The following is a 14,294-nucleotide window of genomic DNA, read 5'->3' on the forward strand; positions in this document are numbered from 1 at the left end:
CATCAGATGACCTTGTGCAACTATTTAAACTCAGTAATAAAAGTGATAATATGGCATTATTTTGACATAATATTAATCACCCAGCCATTAAAGCACATAACACCAGTGACACACAGACGTTATGAGCTGCCGGATAAACAAAATTATTAATAAATGAATGAAATATAGTGAGCGAGTGTGACTCGCCTTCTCATGCCTTGAGATGCTTCCTCTCTGATGAGCCTCGACCCAAAGAAGCAGTTTAATAGAGCTGAAAATACTGTGTTAAAATGTAATGTAAGAGTCCTGATAACACCAGTTACCAAAATCTCTGTGACAAATGATTTTTTTAAATTTAGTATAACGTTAATGATATAAAAAAGTAAACATGAATCTGTTTTATACAAGGTCCTAAGTTAAACCTTTTAAAAATATTGTTTCATATTAAAAATGGTTTCTCAAATGTGGAAAAATTGGTTTTGGAGCTGTTTTACATACGGCAAGCGACTATGGAACAGGATAAAAAAGAAAAATCAGAGAAATCATAAGAGAAAAGTATTATTTAATCTTAGGTCAATTGTGTAAATTTACGTACTGACTTTTGAAACTGTGCCTAATATTTTAAGCATCTTTTTAAGCCCTGCAAACTTTGTGACATGGTTGATTTATCTTTGCAACAGAAAAGCACCTACCAGACTGAGGCGAGTCTTCAGGATGCCTTCTTTACATGAGTGAAGCACAATTAATGAACTTTACATTATTTGTAGTTATGATCTGGGGTGCCATGTCTAAAATAGTTATATAATATAGTTGTATAATATATTGTATTATTATATACAACTACATTGTGCAGCCCTACAGATAAATAGCTAAGATAGCAGTTATTCTGCCAAGAACAGGTATTTCTCTAGAAGCAGAACTGCACAACACGGACAGATTATTATTTTACAATTATCATATTGGTCCACATTGCAAATCATCAGTGCCTGAACAAAAACTCTTTATCTCTAAACTGGTAACAGACAAAAACTTGTATGCAAAAGTTTGGGCACCCCTGCTCAAATGTCATCTTGTTGATTTTCTGTGTATATAAAGTTTCCACCTCATCTTCAGAGAACACACTTCTGCACATTTTCATGCACAATTATTGTTTATTTGCTAAATAAAAAAAAAAAACATAAGAAAAATAAAACATAAAATGTGGCCTAAGCAAAAATTATGCCATATTTTAGATTTTATTTCGTTGCTGTGGAAACAAAACCTCGCATCTCCATTTTTTTCTCTTTTCAGTTTTTGTCATAATTTGAAATTGCCTGTTGCTCTTTACATTGTATGTAAATTTCACGATGAATGGACAGAAAGTAATGGCCAAAAATTACTTCCAAAAAAGTCTGGCTCCATTGACTTACATTAAAAGTAAAGAAGGTTTTTTCCTTCTCCTATAAAGTTACCACTTTGGAGATACGAGGATTTGTTTCAACAACAGTGATGTATTTTTTCCAAAATGTTGCCATCAAATAAATAGAAACTGTGCCCTAAAATTTGCCTTTATAAAATTTGTTCCCTCTTGTTTCTGTAAACTCATTTTCACTTAGAAAATCTAAAAAATACATGTAATTTGTTTAAACTATTGCATACAACTGTATATATTCATCCATTCATGTTGACATTCTAACTCATTATAATGGTTAGCTGATTTTAAATTATGTAAAAAAAAAAAGGAGATACAAAGTTTTATTCTGACCGCAGCAACATGCAATGTGCCTTAGAATATAATAAAACACATAACTGAACCTTTAATGTGATATGATAATAAATAGGCCTGAATTACTCCGACCAAAATTATTTATGTCTCTTAAATTGCCTTTCTTATCAAAACACTGAAGAAACCTATCTGGAACTCCTGAGGTGGGTCAGCGCACATAATAAACCCCTTAGTAATTTGTTAGAGGACTCATTTGTACATTAAGATCTTCTACAATATTGGTACTGCAAAGGCCAATGTAACGGTAATGATTAACTAATGATATACTGTGTAGCTTTACTCTACAAGTCATTTTAGAAACCTTCCTCTACTTTCTGTAGATGTACAAATGAACTGGTGGTGTTTTGAGCTCACTCCCTTGTCTTACCTGCTTGCTCCATCATGATGTTACTGAAGCCCCAGTGATGGTACAGCGCTGCCAGGTCATGAGGGCTGCAGTTTTTCAAGAAACTGAAGATGTCTGTAAAAGCTTCTGGACTTTCTGCTGTTTGCTGCCTCTTGGGTTGGGAGTGAGACGATGATCCGGGCAGGCCTAGCCTACTCCAGGGGTCATATCCTGCAGAGGTCTGAGTGTCCTGGACTTGAGGTTCAGACCGGCTGGGCGTCTGCGGGGCTTGGGCTTTGGGACTCCTCTGCTCTGAGACATTGTGCTTGCTGGAGAGCATGAAGCGAAGTCCCTCCTGGGGTAACAAGCTAGTTTCCATGACTCTGCTTCCTGTCTTTGGGCTTCCGGTCTTCTGAGGAGTTGCTGTTGGTCTTGCTGTGCTAGTAGAGGTGGCAATTTGTTGGTGGGCCTCCATTCTGCTTTTGGTGGTCCCGATCTCATCTGTCTGGGAGTTGCTGGCCTTGTGTTTGGAGGCGTGCGCCGATCCTCCGGTGTGCCCACCCTTGCTTTGTGAGGAGGTGGATTCGCAACTGCTGTTTTGAGGCTTAGGCTTCTTTGTTCCTGTGGGCCCAGATTCAGGAGGGGTCGTGCGGAAGGTGCGTGTCTGGGGCAGTGATGGACAATCCTTGCCCTCCAGAAACGGAGGTGGTCCAGTGCGTCTCTTGAAATCAAGGATTGATTTAGGCCCCTTGAGGCCATTTTTGGGAGCCCACTTGGGGGCCAGTGTAGCACTGTCAACTTTATGTGCAATCCTCTGGTGGATCCAGAGAACTTCAGGGTACAACGTAGCATGGGAACAGTACGGGCACTGGTGCCTCACCAGACTTTTCTGCACTTCTCCTTCTTTCGGGTTATCCGCCTCCACCGAAAGATTCAGCAGACTGGCATCCACTTTCTCGGTACTGACCTCTCCCTGCCCTTTGCTTTTCCCGCCCCCTCTCCCATCACTGTTCCTGGAGGGAGGAGTTGTGCTGCTCATCGCCGCCCTCTCCAGGTGGTTGGAGGAGGTGTAGGGCCAGTATGGCTGCTGCAGCAGGGCTTTCCTCAGCCTGGGGAAGCCTCCGTGGCTGGTGGAAGGACTGTGGCTTTGGCTAAATGTGCTGGTTAAGGCCTCACGCTTCTGAACCCGGTCCCTGATAGCTGTGTGCTGAACGTGCATGTGGGCCGCCATGGCAGATGGGTCGGAGGTGATGAAGTCACAGTGGTCGCAGGTGTATGGCTTTTTCTCTGAAAACGCAGAAAAACAGGAAATGAGTATTCATAGATCAAAGGAGAACGTTACCAAAAGCAAAAAGAGTGACATACATTTAAAAAGTTATCTGATGGCACATGTGCTCCCTTTCAAAACTGCTTAGGACAATTTTTTTAGAATCAAGTACACTGACGTCTTTTTCATGATACCATGCAAGCAGAAAGAATATATTCTGAGGCAGTCTTAAGTCCTCTTTCAGCAATTTTATTGTACTATAAAAATGATCCCATCTGCAGCAAAAATATATGTACATACATTTCTTCTCATTCGAAATATACGTGCAATATATGTCAATATATCGCTGCTGTGGGAACAAATCCTCGCATCTTTATTTTTTGTCATTTTTCACTTTTTGACATAAATTGAAAATGCTTGTTTCTCTTTACATAGTGTGTTAATTTCATGGTGAATGGACCGAAATGAATGGCCCAAAATTACTTCGAGAAAAGTCTGGTTCCACTGACTAACATAAGAAAGTAAAGCAGGTTTTGTCCTTCCCCTGTAAAGTTATCATTTTGGAGATATGAGGTTTTCTTCCGACAGTGAGGTTTGAGCACCAAAATGTTAATGTGTTTGTGTAAACATTTCCAAACCACTCCTTGAAATTGCCCAATATTATTTGTAGTTATTATTCAATACCAAATTTGGCTAATCAATCCTTCTTTATGGTAAAGTGTACTGCTGATAACATTTATCAAATCCATGTGGTGGCTGGAGGCATAAAGGAGAAATCTGGAACAACACTATGTTCTTCAAACCAGATAACAAGGTACTGATTATTTATTTTTTTTTATTTTACATTACATTTGTTGTATTGTTAAATGTTTTTATAAGCTAAGAAAACCCTTACTACATTAACATATCGCTGCTGTCGGAAGGAAAAATCTCCATTTTTGTCGTTTTTCAGTTTTTGACATAATTTGAAAATGCCTGTTGCCCTTTATGTTGCATGTAAATTTCATGATGAATGGACCAAAAGAAACGGCCCAAAATTACTTCCAAAAAGTCTGGTTCCATTGACTTACATTAAAAGTAAAGCAGGTTTTTTCCTTCTCCTGTAAAGTTATAATTTTGGAGATAAAAGGTTTTCTTCCGACAGCAGCGATATATGCACATAAAAGTAGATTAAATATATATGCAAAGATGTACATTTTTTATATGTACTTATATGTTAAAAAAGTAAATATATTTCAAAATTCAAAAATACTGATACATATTTTTAAAAATATACAGTATTATGCTCCTAAGGAACCTAAGCACATTGTCAAACCATTTACCTCAGAAACGTAACCTTTTAAAAACACCATGTTATTAGAATAAAGAAGAAGTACAAATAAACAACAAAGAACCACATTTTTTTCTACACTCTTACGATGATGGTTCTTTAAGGGTTTTTAGTAAAGAAAATGGTTCTGTATAGAATCTTTTTAAAAAGTGGTCTATATAGCACCAAAAAAGGTTCTTCTATTGTTATGATGTCAAGCCTGTAACAATAGAAGAACCCTTTTTAGTGATATTTTGAACCCTTTTCAAAAAGGTTCTATATAGAACCATATAAAACACACTCTCCACCAATCTGAAGAACCCTTTCATGATGCAAAGAACCCTTTAATCATGCTAAGGGTTCTTTGTGTGCTCATGGTTCTTTACGTAACAATTTTCTTTAGTAAAGAACCCTTAAAGAACCACCATTTTTAAGAGTGAAGAAAAAAATATATATATATATGTGTGTGTAAAAAAATTGCCTACAACTTTTGCACAGCACTTTACGGTAATGTAAGGTGAATAACAAGTCATGCTATGAGTGTCAAATACGGTCATATGTTGTTAAACAGCTTGTGCGCTTTAACTGCTTCTGCACTGTAGGCTTCCCTGAACCGATGTGATACATGCCTCTGACCACAAGATGGCAGCACTTCACTGTGGAAACAGTAGTCCACCATGTACTTTCTGATGAGCCCAAAGAACTGAAAGGCTTTACTGACCTGTGACACAAGACCTTTCAGATAATCTTATACATAATTACCCTTTTAGACCCTGCAGAACAGGCTGTGTTCTCTCAGCCTCCCTTGACAGCATTTCTTTGCCATTTCAAAGAGTATAATAATAATTACGCTGCCCACATAACGAGACCACGCAACCTTTCCGAGGTAAATCAGGTTTAGGTCTCAAATAATCTTTGATATAGTCTGTCACACAGTCATTTGCGTAGAATGCATATGCATCTGTATGCATAATTACAAAAATAATGCTACTAGAGCCATATATATTGTTAGTGTTACATTCAAGCAGCCACATGAAGCATCTCAGCCACAGAATGTGAGAACAGTAGCTGCATCCTCCCACGCGTTCTACTGGGTGAAGAACATAAGGAAGGCATAAGAGGAGTAACTGAGCAGGGCCTGAGAACACAGTCTGGACCCACCTTCCCTCATCTGTCAGGGAGATGTTTGTTTACACTCAGTTCAGTGAACCCACAGTAGCTCTTTCTCTCTCTCTCTCTCTCTCTCTCTCTCTCTCTCTCTCTCTCTCTCTGTGCCATCTGGTTTGTATTTGTGGCTCAGACTGGCCGCTGTACAGTTCTCTTTCAGCCTCTGAGGTGCTGCTTTTCAGCCAAATCGCAGTGGGAGGTCCTCTCAGACGCACTATTCACGAGTTTAACCATCATGTCCGTTCCCGTGCATTAAACACCCTCTAAAGACTGATCCTTGTGTTAAAGGCGGATAATGATGGGGAAGGTCTGGGGAAAGTGATTTACAGTGAACAGGCTGTGTGTCAGCAGTGAACAGACTGATTTTGTCCAGCACATTTGACAGTGATACTTCCCTCCTTCTTCAGGCTCAGAGAATCCTTTATATTTTGAAATGCAAAACTCTACGTGTGTCTCAGTTTTAACCACAGGGTCTGTATTTCAGTATTACTGTTCTATTAAAACTTTGTAACTCCATTTTCACCACTTATCCCCTTAAATGACCAACAGGCCCAAAGTTTGATTATACACTCCTATAACCTAAGAATAGTCTTAGTGTGTAATAAACCTGAGGTTATTACCTAGGCAGCCTAGATGGCAGCCTATGGCATTGTGTGAACATTTCATGATGAATGGACCAATAGAAACGGTCCAAAATAAAAGTTACAATTTGAAGATTCTGTTGCGTTTAATTTTGTTTTACATAACGCTGCATAACAAACCTCGTATCTCCAAAATGGTAAGTTTACAGGAGAAAAAAAAGTCTATCTATCTATCCATCCATCCATCCATCCATCCATCCATCCATCTATGATCGGACCATAAGTAACAACCCAAAATCACTTGTACAATCATCTGGTTCCACTCACTTACACTAAAACTATATATATATATAACTGTATGGGAACACAATGCTAAATAATATACTGTAATGATCTAATTACATTATTTTTTGGTCAAGCTATCTGCCTTGAGGTTTGATCTCCACTATTCAAATATGATATCATCTTAGAATCTTCTACAACTCTGCTCATTATTCAAGACACAACTAACACTTTTTATTTTTTTTATTTACAGCTTCTTAGTGTAATACTGATCATCTGAAACCTGTGAAGGTGTACAGGATGAGCACATTAGAACTTGTCTACGACTAATTTGGTTGTGTTTTATTAAAAACATTGACTGTAAACCTCTTAATAGTGATTCTTAACTTTTTAATGCTAGTGTAAATGAGTAAATGAGACTGACACTGATTTTACATAGTCAAATATCTGTCTTTGCTTTTTTCATCATTTGAAAATGCCAGCTGCCCTTTACATTGTGTGAATGGAGCAAAGGAAAAAGTCCAAAATGTCTTGGAATAAAATCTCACTGCATTAATGCAGATTTTCATTATATGCATGTTTCTTCAACCGCGACCCAGAAGGATAAGCAGCTTAAGAAGAGTGGGTGTGTGTGTGTGTGTGTGTGTGATTCTTCAGTACCAGTTCAGTAACAGGTGTCTCATGCATATGCAGTGAATTACGCAGAAATGTTGAAAATCAGTGGAATTTCCCCTTTAAGGGGAAAACTTCTTTTTGCGAAATTTGAATTGGGCCTCCACAATGATGTGGCTTCAGGAGATACATACTTCTCATAATTGATACGCTCTAAAATGGGATGTGTTAAATAACAACACTTATTTGTGTAACCCATTTAACACTTTTTGTTTTTTTTTTCTGTGTTAAAAGTGACACAAAAAGTGTCCATAACAGGGCACAGAAATATTTCAACACATTTTGTGTTAAAAGTAACTGATGTGTCTAGTTAGAGACAGAATGTGTTGTTTTTAACACATCTGTGTTAAGAGAGTACACATTTCTAGGAATGGTGGAAGACTCTTTGTTAAATTATTACACTGAGAGGCAAAACAGGTGTCTGCAGTGAACAATACACCAGCACTCATGCGAATAAGCAGCATTTACTCCAGAAACACCAAATTTGTTCTTCATGTCTGTCTATCCAGGTCATGCTGTGGTCAAACTGAGAGGAATCTGTGAGCTCTGTCCTCGGCTACATGCGTACTCTCACACAGAAAAGGGAAGAGCGGAAAAAAAAGGACACAAAACCCCTCTTCAGGGTTGTCTTCCTGACACAGGAAATCCTGAAATAGCATCATGCAAAGAGGGCTTGTGAGCTCACAGTCAAACGAGCAGAAAATCAGACAAATCAGGGGCTGCTAATGCTCTGCGATAACTGTCAAAAGGCCAACCAGCTGCTAGGACTGAAGCCAGGTCCCGGCCTGTTAGCAATACGGGAAGTTAGATCAGCTGCAGCTGTTTTACGGGAGTTTGTACATAAACAGAAGTGAGAAGTAGGGCTGAGTGGATCGATGAAAACAGCCTTGTCACACCAAACAGTGCAAAAGAAAAACATCCCTTTTCTTTAGAAGGTCGGGTTACATGTTTTGTTGATTTTGTAAGTGAAAATAAGTGAACACATCCTCTACAGAGAACACACTTCTGCACATTTTAATGGACAATTAATGTTTATTTAATTAATTTAACAGATTAGAAGAAAATAATAAAAATAAAAAAAACAGAAAATATGACTTCTGCTAAAGTTTGGGCACAGATCACATTTTAAAGTGTTTTTTTTTTCCTTTACAATATGTTAAATTTAGCAAATAAACAGAAACTAAAAGAGCTAAAATGTTCCTATTTAGGTTTTTTTCCCTGTAGAGGACGCGTTCATTTATTCCAATTAGAAAATCAATAAAACATTAACCAGGGATGCCAAAACTTTTTATTTAGAATGAATACTACACTGCAAAAAATGGTATATTGTCAAGTAAAATTATCTTAAATTCAGTCAATTAATCCAATATTTCTCCTGTTGAGATTGTTGTAAGTTTAATTTAAGATTATTTACCTTATTTTTTGACATTTTTACTTGTTTTAAGAAATGTTATTAAGTAAAATTATCTTACTATGCAGAATTTTTAAGAAAACAAGTGAAAAGTGTCTAGAAATAAGCTGGATAATCTTATAATAAGTGCAAAACCATCTCAGAATGAGAAATATTAGATATATCGACTAGATTTAAGATAATTTCACTTGGCAAGATGCCTTTTTTTGCAGTGTATAAAGCAATCAAATTTTTTTCACTAGAACGCCTAATGATGTCATATATCACTGTTTTCCGAAGAAATCCTCGTATCTCCAAAATGGTAACTTTACAGGAGAAGGAAAAAACCTACTTCACTTTTAATGTAAGTCAATGGAACCAGACTTTTCATTTTGGGCCGTTTCTTTTGGTCCATTCACCATGAAATTTACACACAATGTAAAGTATAAAAGGTATTTTCAATTTATGTCAAAAACTGAAAAACGTTTTTCAGTTTTTTACATAATTTGAAAATACCTGTTTGTGGAGATACGAGGTTTTCTTCTGACAGCAGCGATATAATGTAATGATATCTTGACAAGTGCGATCATCTTGAATCTAGTTAATATACAGTTGTAGGCAAAAGTTTAGACGAATTTTGTTGCAAATATGTTAATATGTTCTTAGAGAACAAACTTAAATATGGCATTTTTCTGTAAATTCTACTGCACCATATTTATTTGCTGAGTTTAACATATTAAAAAAATTATATAAAAAAAGTATAAAATGAACCATAATTTTTGCACTTGTCACATCTCATGTTTTACTATATTAACAATATGTTAAATTCAGCAAATGAGCAGTAATCGTGCATTAAAGCGTGCAGAAGTGTGTTCTCTATATAGGATGCGTTGACTTAACAAAACATATAATTGACCAAGGGTGCACAAATTTTGCATAAGACTGTCTCTACTATTTCCCATTGCGAGATTTTTGTAAAAACATTATAAATTAACTTATTTCTGGACACTTCATACTTGTTTTAAGTCATTTGATCTACACTATAGTCTTATTTCATTGGCAGATAATTTTGCTTGAAACAATTGTGTTACATTGATGTAACACGAGCAACTAATGAGCCGACTGCTCTACATAAAATAACTTAAAAAAAGAAAAACACGTCTAGAAATAAGTTAACCCCAGATTAGTAGTAGGAGTCCAAATTTTGCTTCTTTAGTTTGGCACTGGAACTACGAGTCTAACGTTGCTAATGAAGACAAGAAGTCAACAGTCACCCAAATCTACATCCCCAAAACTTCTCTCAACTTGCTCAAACCACATCCAGCTCTTCATTAACTCTTCATTACGGTCACACAGACTTCTCAATGTGGTTTAGGATACAGTCTGACTTACTGTGAACTATAAAACTAAATTTTCACACTTAAGAAGGAGCATCGGAATTCGACACCTGTTGCCTAAAATGGCTGCCTGTTGCATTTGGCTACATGATGACGTTTCGTCCATTTTTATAGTAATTATTATTTTATTTTATAGTAATTATATAGTAATAATTATTTTATAGTAATTATTATTTTATTTTATAGTAATTAATTAGACTGCATATGGTTTGAACAGGCTGAGAGAAGTTCTGAGGATGCATTTAAAGAAAAGATTTGGGTGACTATTGACTTCTAGTGTTTGTTAGCAACGAAACTAATAAGGCAAAATATGGACACCAAACATACCTTAACTGATCGACTGCATCTGGGGTTAGTACAGAATTGTGTAAACGTTATATTTCACTGAACTATTTACCACTGGACTTCTTGTCCAATATCTATACCTCACTTTTTCCTTTAAATTGCTGGAAGATAAGTAGTTCCTCACATCAGCTAATATAAGGACACTGCTGTGTGCTAGTGCGGTGAAGAGCCACTGTTCCAGATTCAACTGTGCTTCGGCATTTTCCCACAAGATGTCTCCCTGCTCCATTACTCGGGATACTGGATTACACAGTCAGTGCCTAAAGCCCTCTTTTTCAAAAGCTTGCACATGTAAAGCTTTTGGTGTAATTGAATACAGTCACTGCATGTGAGACAGATTCCTCACCGCTATTAACAACATAATAGTTTTTTTGCACCACAAAAGCCTTTTCATACACCCCACTAAATTCCATGCTCTGAGACCAAAATACGAGTCTATATGTAATGGTGTCATTACTCAGTTTACTTGGTGAAATCAAACAAAGGAAATCTCACTGTACTTCCAGACCGTCTACAGATATTGAGTCACTGCAGCAGCTAAGCCTGCCTCGCATTATCCATCATTAATCCTTTACTTTACTGCCATATCTGGTCATCCAGGGAATAAATGCAGCAGTGGCAGAGTCTATATCCTGCATATTATTCTCACTCCTCTCACAGTTCATCCCTTTCTGTAGAGTGAATATGCTTCACTTCCACCTGTTCCACAATTCAGCCAGCTTTACACTGCTTACAATACAAATCTTGAACAGAAAAATCAGCCTCTTTCAGCTCAAAAATTAGAATCTCTTGAAATCTGAATTGAGCAAAACTGTACGGCCTAATGAACCAACACAACACATGCAGCTAAGTGTCAAGGTCGTTAATGATAAAGTGAGTTATTCCCTTACCTGTACCTTCAGGTTGTATCCTCTGACTTTGGTCCTTGACGTCTGTAGCAGAGTCCCCGGGTTTAGAAAGACTGGGCTGCCTTTTAGCAAACAGACTCTCTTGCAGTGAAACCCCATTCATGCCGTCGCTCATGCCGCCATGTCTTATGAGCATGTGTATCACCATCTGTTGCTGAGTTCGGAAGCCTTTTCCACACTCCAAGCACTCCGAGGTCTTGTTTTGGGAATTCTTCCGGCTATGGCGGGGAGAGGGACGGTACTCAGAGTCACTCAAACTCTCAGCGCTACCATCTCCCGTAGATGCCTGCCCACTGCTTCTCTGCTGATCGGCATTGCTGCTGGAGTTGCTTGAACTGTGGGTCACTGTCCCCCGCTTCTTCTTATTCGGGATGGTCAGGGAGGCATCCAGCTGTTTTTTCCTCTTTTCTTGTCTCAGTAACACATACTCGCCCTTTTCCCGATCGTAGGCCACATCTGCATCTGCTAGCCTCTCCTCCCAGCCCAAGCCCTTCTCAGAAACTTCCACCACCCTGCCCCTGGTGGCCAGCTGCCATGCCTGGTAGCTGCTCACAGGGTCCAACTCTGGGATTCTCTTGCCAAGACTCCCCTCAGATAGCTTCTCCGTCTCACCCGCCGCTTGCAGGTTCAGGCACTCCATGAAGCGTCTCTTGGTGGCAGGAGATAAATGATCATCGCTCTTGTTTGAAGGTTGCTCTGCATTGTGGACTCGCTCGTGCAGCCGCAGACTCTTGCGGTCATGGAAGAAGTTCCCACACTTGGCGCACAGTTCGTACAGGCATACCTCATTTACCAGGGAAGCTTCATCCTGTGACACGTTGTTGACGGTAGCGGGAGGTTCAGAGTCACTCTTGGGCTTGGCCTTCGTGCCATGGGTCTTCATATGGCTGCGCAGGAACCAGGGCTCGCGGAAGCGCCGGCCACAGATGCGGCAACCGTGATCAAGGGCACTCTGATGCTTCTTCATGTGGGCTTTGAGGAACCAGGCTTGAGTAAACACCTGGTCACACTGATCACAAGGAAAGTCCCCTTTGCCAAGCTCATTCTCTTTCTCTGCTTCTTCCATGCAAGGGCCTTCCTCAATCATGGATTCTTCTTCCACTGGAGGGGTCTTCTCCATTCGGGCTTGCGGGAGCTCCTCCTGGGAGGCATCATGGAGGTCTTGCATATGCTGCTCCAGCTCGGCCTGACTCCGGAGCCTCTTCCTACAAAGTGAACACTGCTTGCCTCCCTCATTGGATGTCCTCTCCTTTTTAGCCCCTTTCTTTCTGGCTTTAGTGGCCTCCTCGCCATTGACCACCTTATTGCAGGCAGAGGTGCTTTCTGTTGGGCTGGAACAACCACCCTGCTCCTCAGGTACCCCTCCTTCCTTCTCTCCCTCATCTTCTGCCTCCTCGTCACCAACTCCTGGGCTCTGATTCATACTGTCCAGCTTGTGGCTGCGAATGTGGGCCTTCAGACTGCCTTTCTGCGCTGAGCGGTGCTGGCAATGGGGGCACTTGTACGGCTTCTCCCCAGTGTGCTTCCTCATGTGCTGGGACAGAGAGCTTAGGAAGGGAAAAGTTCTGCCACAGAGCTCACAGTTATGGCCCTGATTCTTCTCTTCATCTGCCTTATTATGGGTGGCCTTGGAGATGGGGTCATCCACTGCGATTTCTTGCCGTTCAACCTCCATGTTAAGGCTCGAATGATCTGCTATGTGGCTATCTGTCGTCCAGTTTGTTATATCCTAGTAAATATGGGTCAGCTTTAGTCATATGTCCTGAATGAAAGTTCTCTTTACCGTAAGTCTCACTGATGATTGATGCCGGGTAGTTGTGCTGTTTTTCACTTGATTATGGTTTCCGCTATGAATCATTTTACCTACGGGAGACCTGCCTCATCCTGTGACCTGTGGAGAAACAAAAGCAGCATTAGATGATGAGCCAGCCTAGCAACTAAATATAAGTTTGTACATGTAGATGAGTAAGCATTTCTAAAAAAAAATGCATATGATGGTGCTTTCATCCATTTTCTACATTTTGAAGACTAGTGAGTCGCTACGCTTATAATAGCCATAGTGATGCATTAGATGGATAACATGAAACTCTGGGCATTCCTGCTGTGTATATGGCGTAGTCTTTGCTGTGGAAATGTGCTTAAAGGAACCATCAAAGAGCAAGGACTATGCATTATATCTGAAATGCTGCGCAACCAATGTGCACTTCCTTTGTGCAGAATTTTAGGTACTTTGAACTTCTGTTTTGCACAGACCTACTTGCATAATCCAGAAGGGGAAACTTTCTGCTCAATGAAATCCTTCAGATGTAAACAAGATCATTCAGAGTGGTTTGCTGTGAAATGCTCCATTCTAGAGTCAGAAACCAGACACTTGAAGAGTGCAATGCATCTTAAAGCTACTACACACACAGTTATTACATGAAATGGTTTTGAAAACTTAACTTGATTTAAAACAGTGTTTTGGAATAGTTTTGATAAAGTTTTGGCTTAAAACTACTTTTAATCATATATTCATGGCGGAGAGGTATATGCAAGGCATTGTAATAGCAAAATGGTCCCCAAAAGTTTTCACATTATTCGCATTACATATAAAAACTCAGGTTCACTGAAGATTTTGGATAACAAGTAAAAATGCTATATTGTGTAGTAAAAATCACGACATCAGAAGTTGGTGAGCTTCTCCAGAGTGGCACGTTTCAAATCATAACACTTACAAATGGCTTTGTTTATATCTCAGTTACTGAATTATGGAGAAATGTAGTATTACGTAAGCAGTCACATCTACATTCAGGCAGAAGCAAGAGTCAGAAAACTCAGTAATCACTATGATTATGGGCCTACTGCCTGCTACACATACATATCGCTGCTGTCAGACTAAAACCTGTATGTCCATTTTTGTCATTTAAC

At 39.1% G+C, this 14,294-nt stretch overlaps 1 protein-coding gene across 4 annotated transcripts in view; it reads right to left on the minus strand.

Annotated features, from left to right (window-relative positions):
• Positions 1-14,294, minus strand: part of znf516 (zinc finger protein 516) — a 66,364-nt gene that overhangs the window by 11,626 nt on the left and 40,444 nt on the right. For 3 of the 4 annotated variants that reach the window (XM_036567601.1, XM_036567603.1, XM_036567605.1), the window contains exons 2-3: positions 11,370-13,278; positions 2,112-3,356 (exon numbers count right to left, since the gene is read on the minus strand). In XM_036567601.1, coding sequence (XP_036423494.1) covers positions 2,112-3,356; positions 11,370-13,062 — 2,938 coding nt within the window. In that variant the 5' untranslated portion in view covers positions 13,063-13,278. The remainder of the gene's footprint in view (positions 1-2,111; positions 3,357-11,369; positions 13,279-14,294) is intronic. The other variant, XM_036567604.1, reaches the window with a different exon arrangement.

The sequence above is a fragment of the Colossoma macropomum genome, unplaced genomic scaffold (assembly GCF_904425465.1).
Source record: "Colossoma macropomum unplaced genomic scaffold, Colossoma_macropomum, whole genome shotgun sequence".
NCBI lineage: Eukaryota > Metazoa > Chordata > Actinopteri > Characiformes > Serrasalmidae > Colossoma > Colossoma macropomum.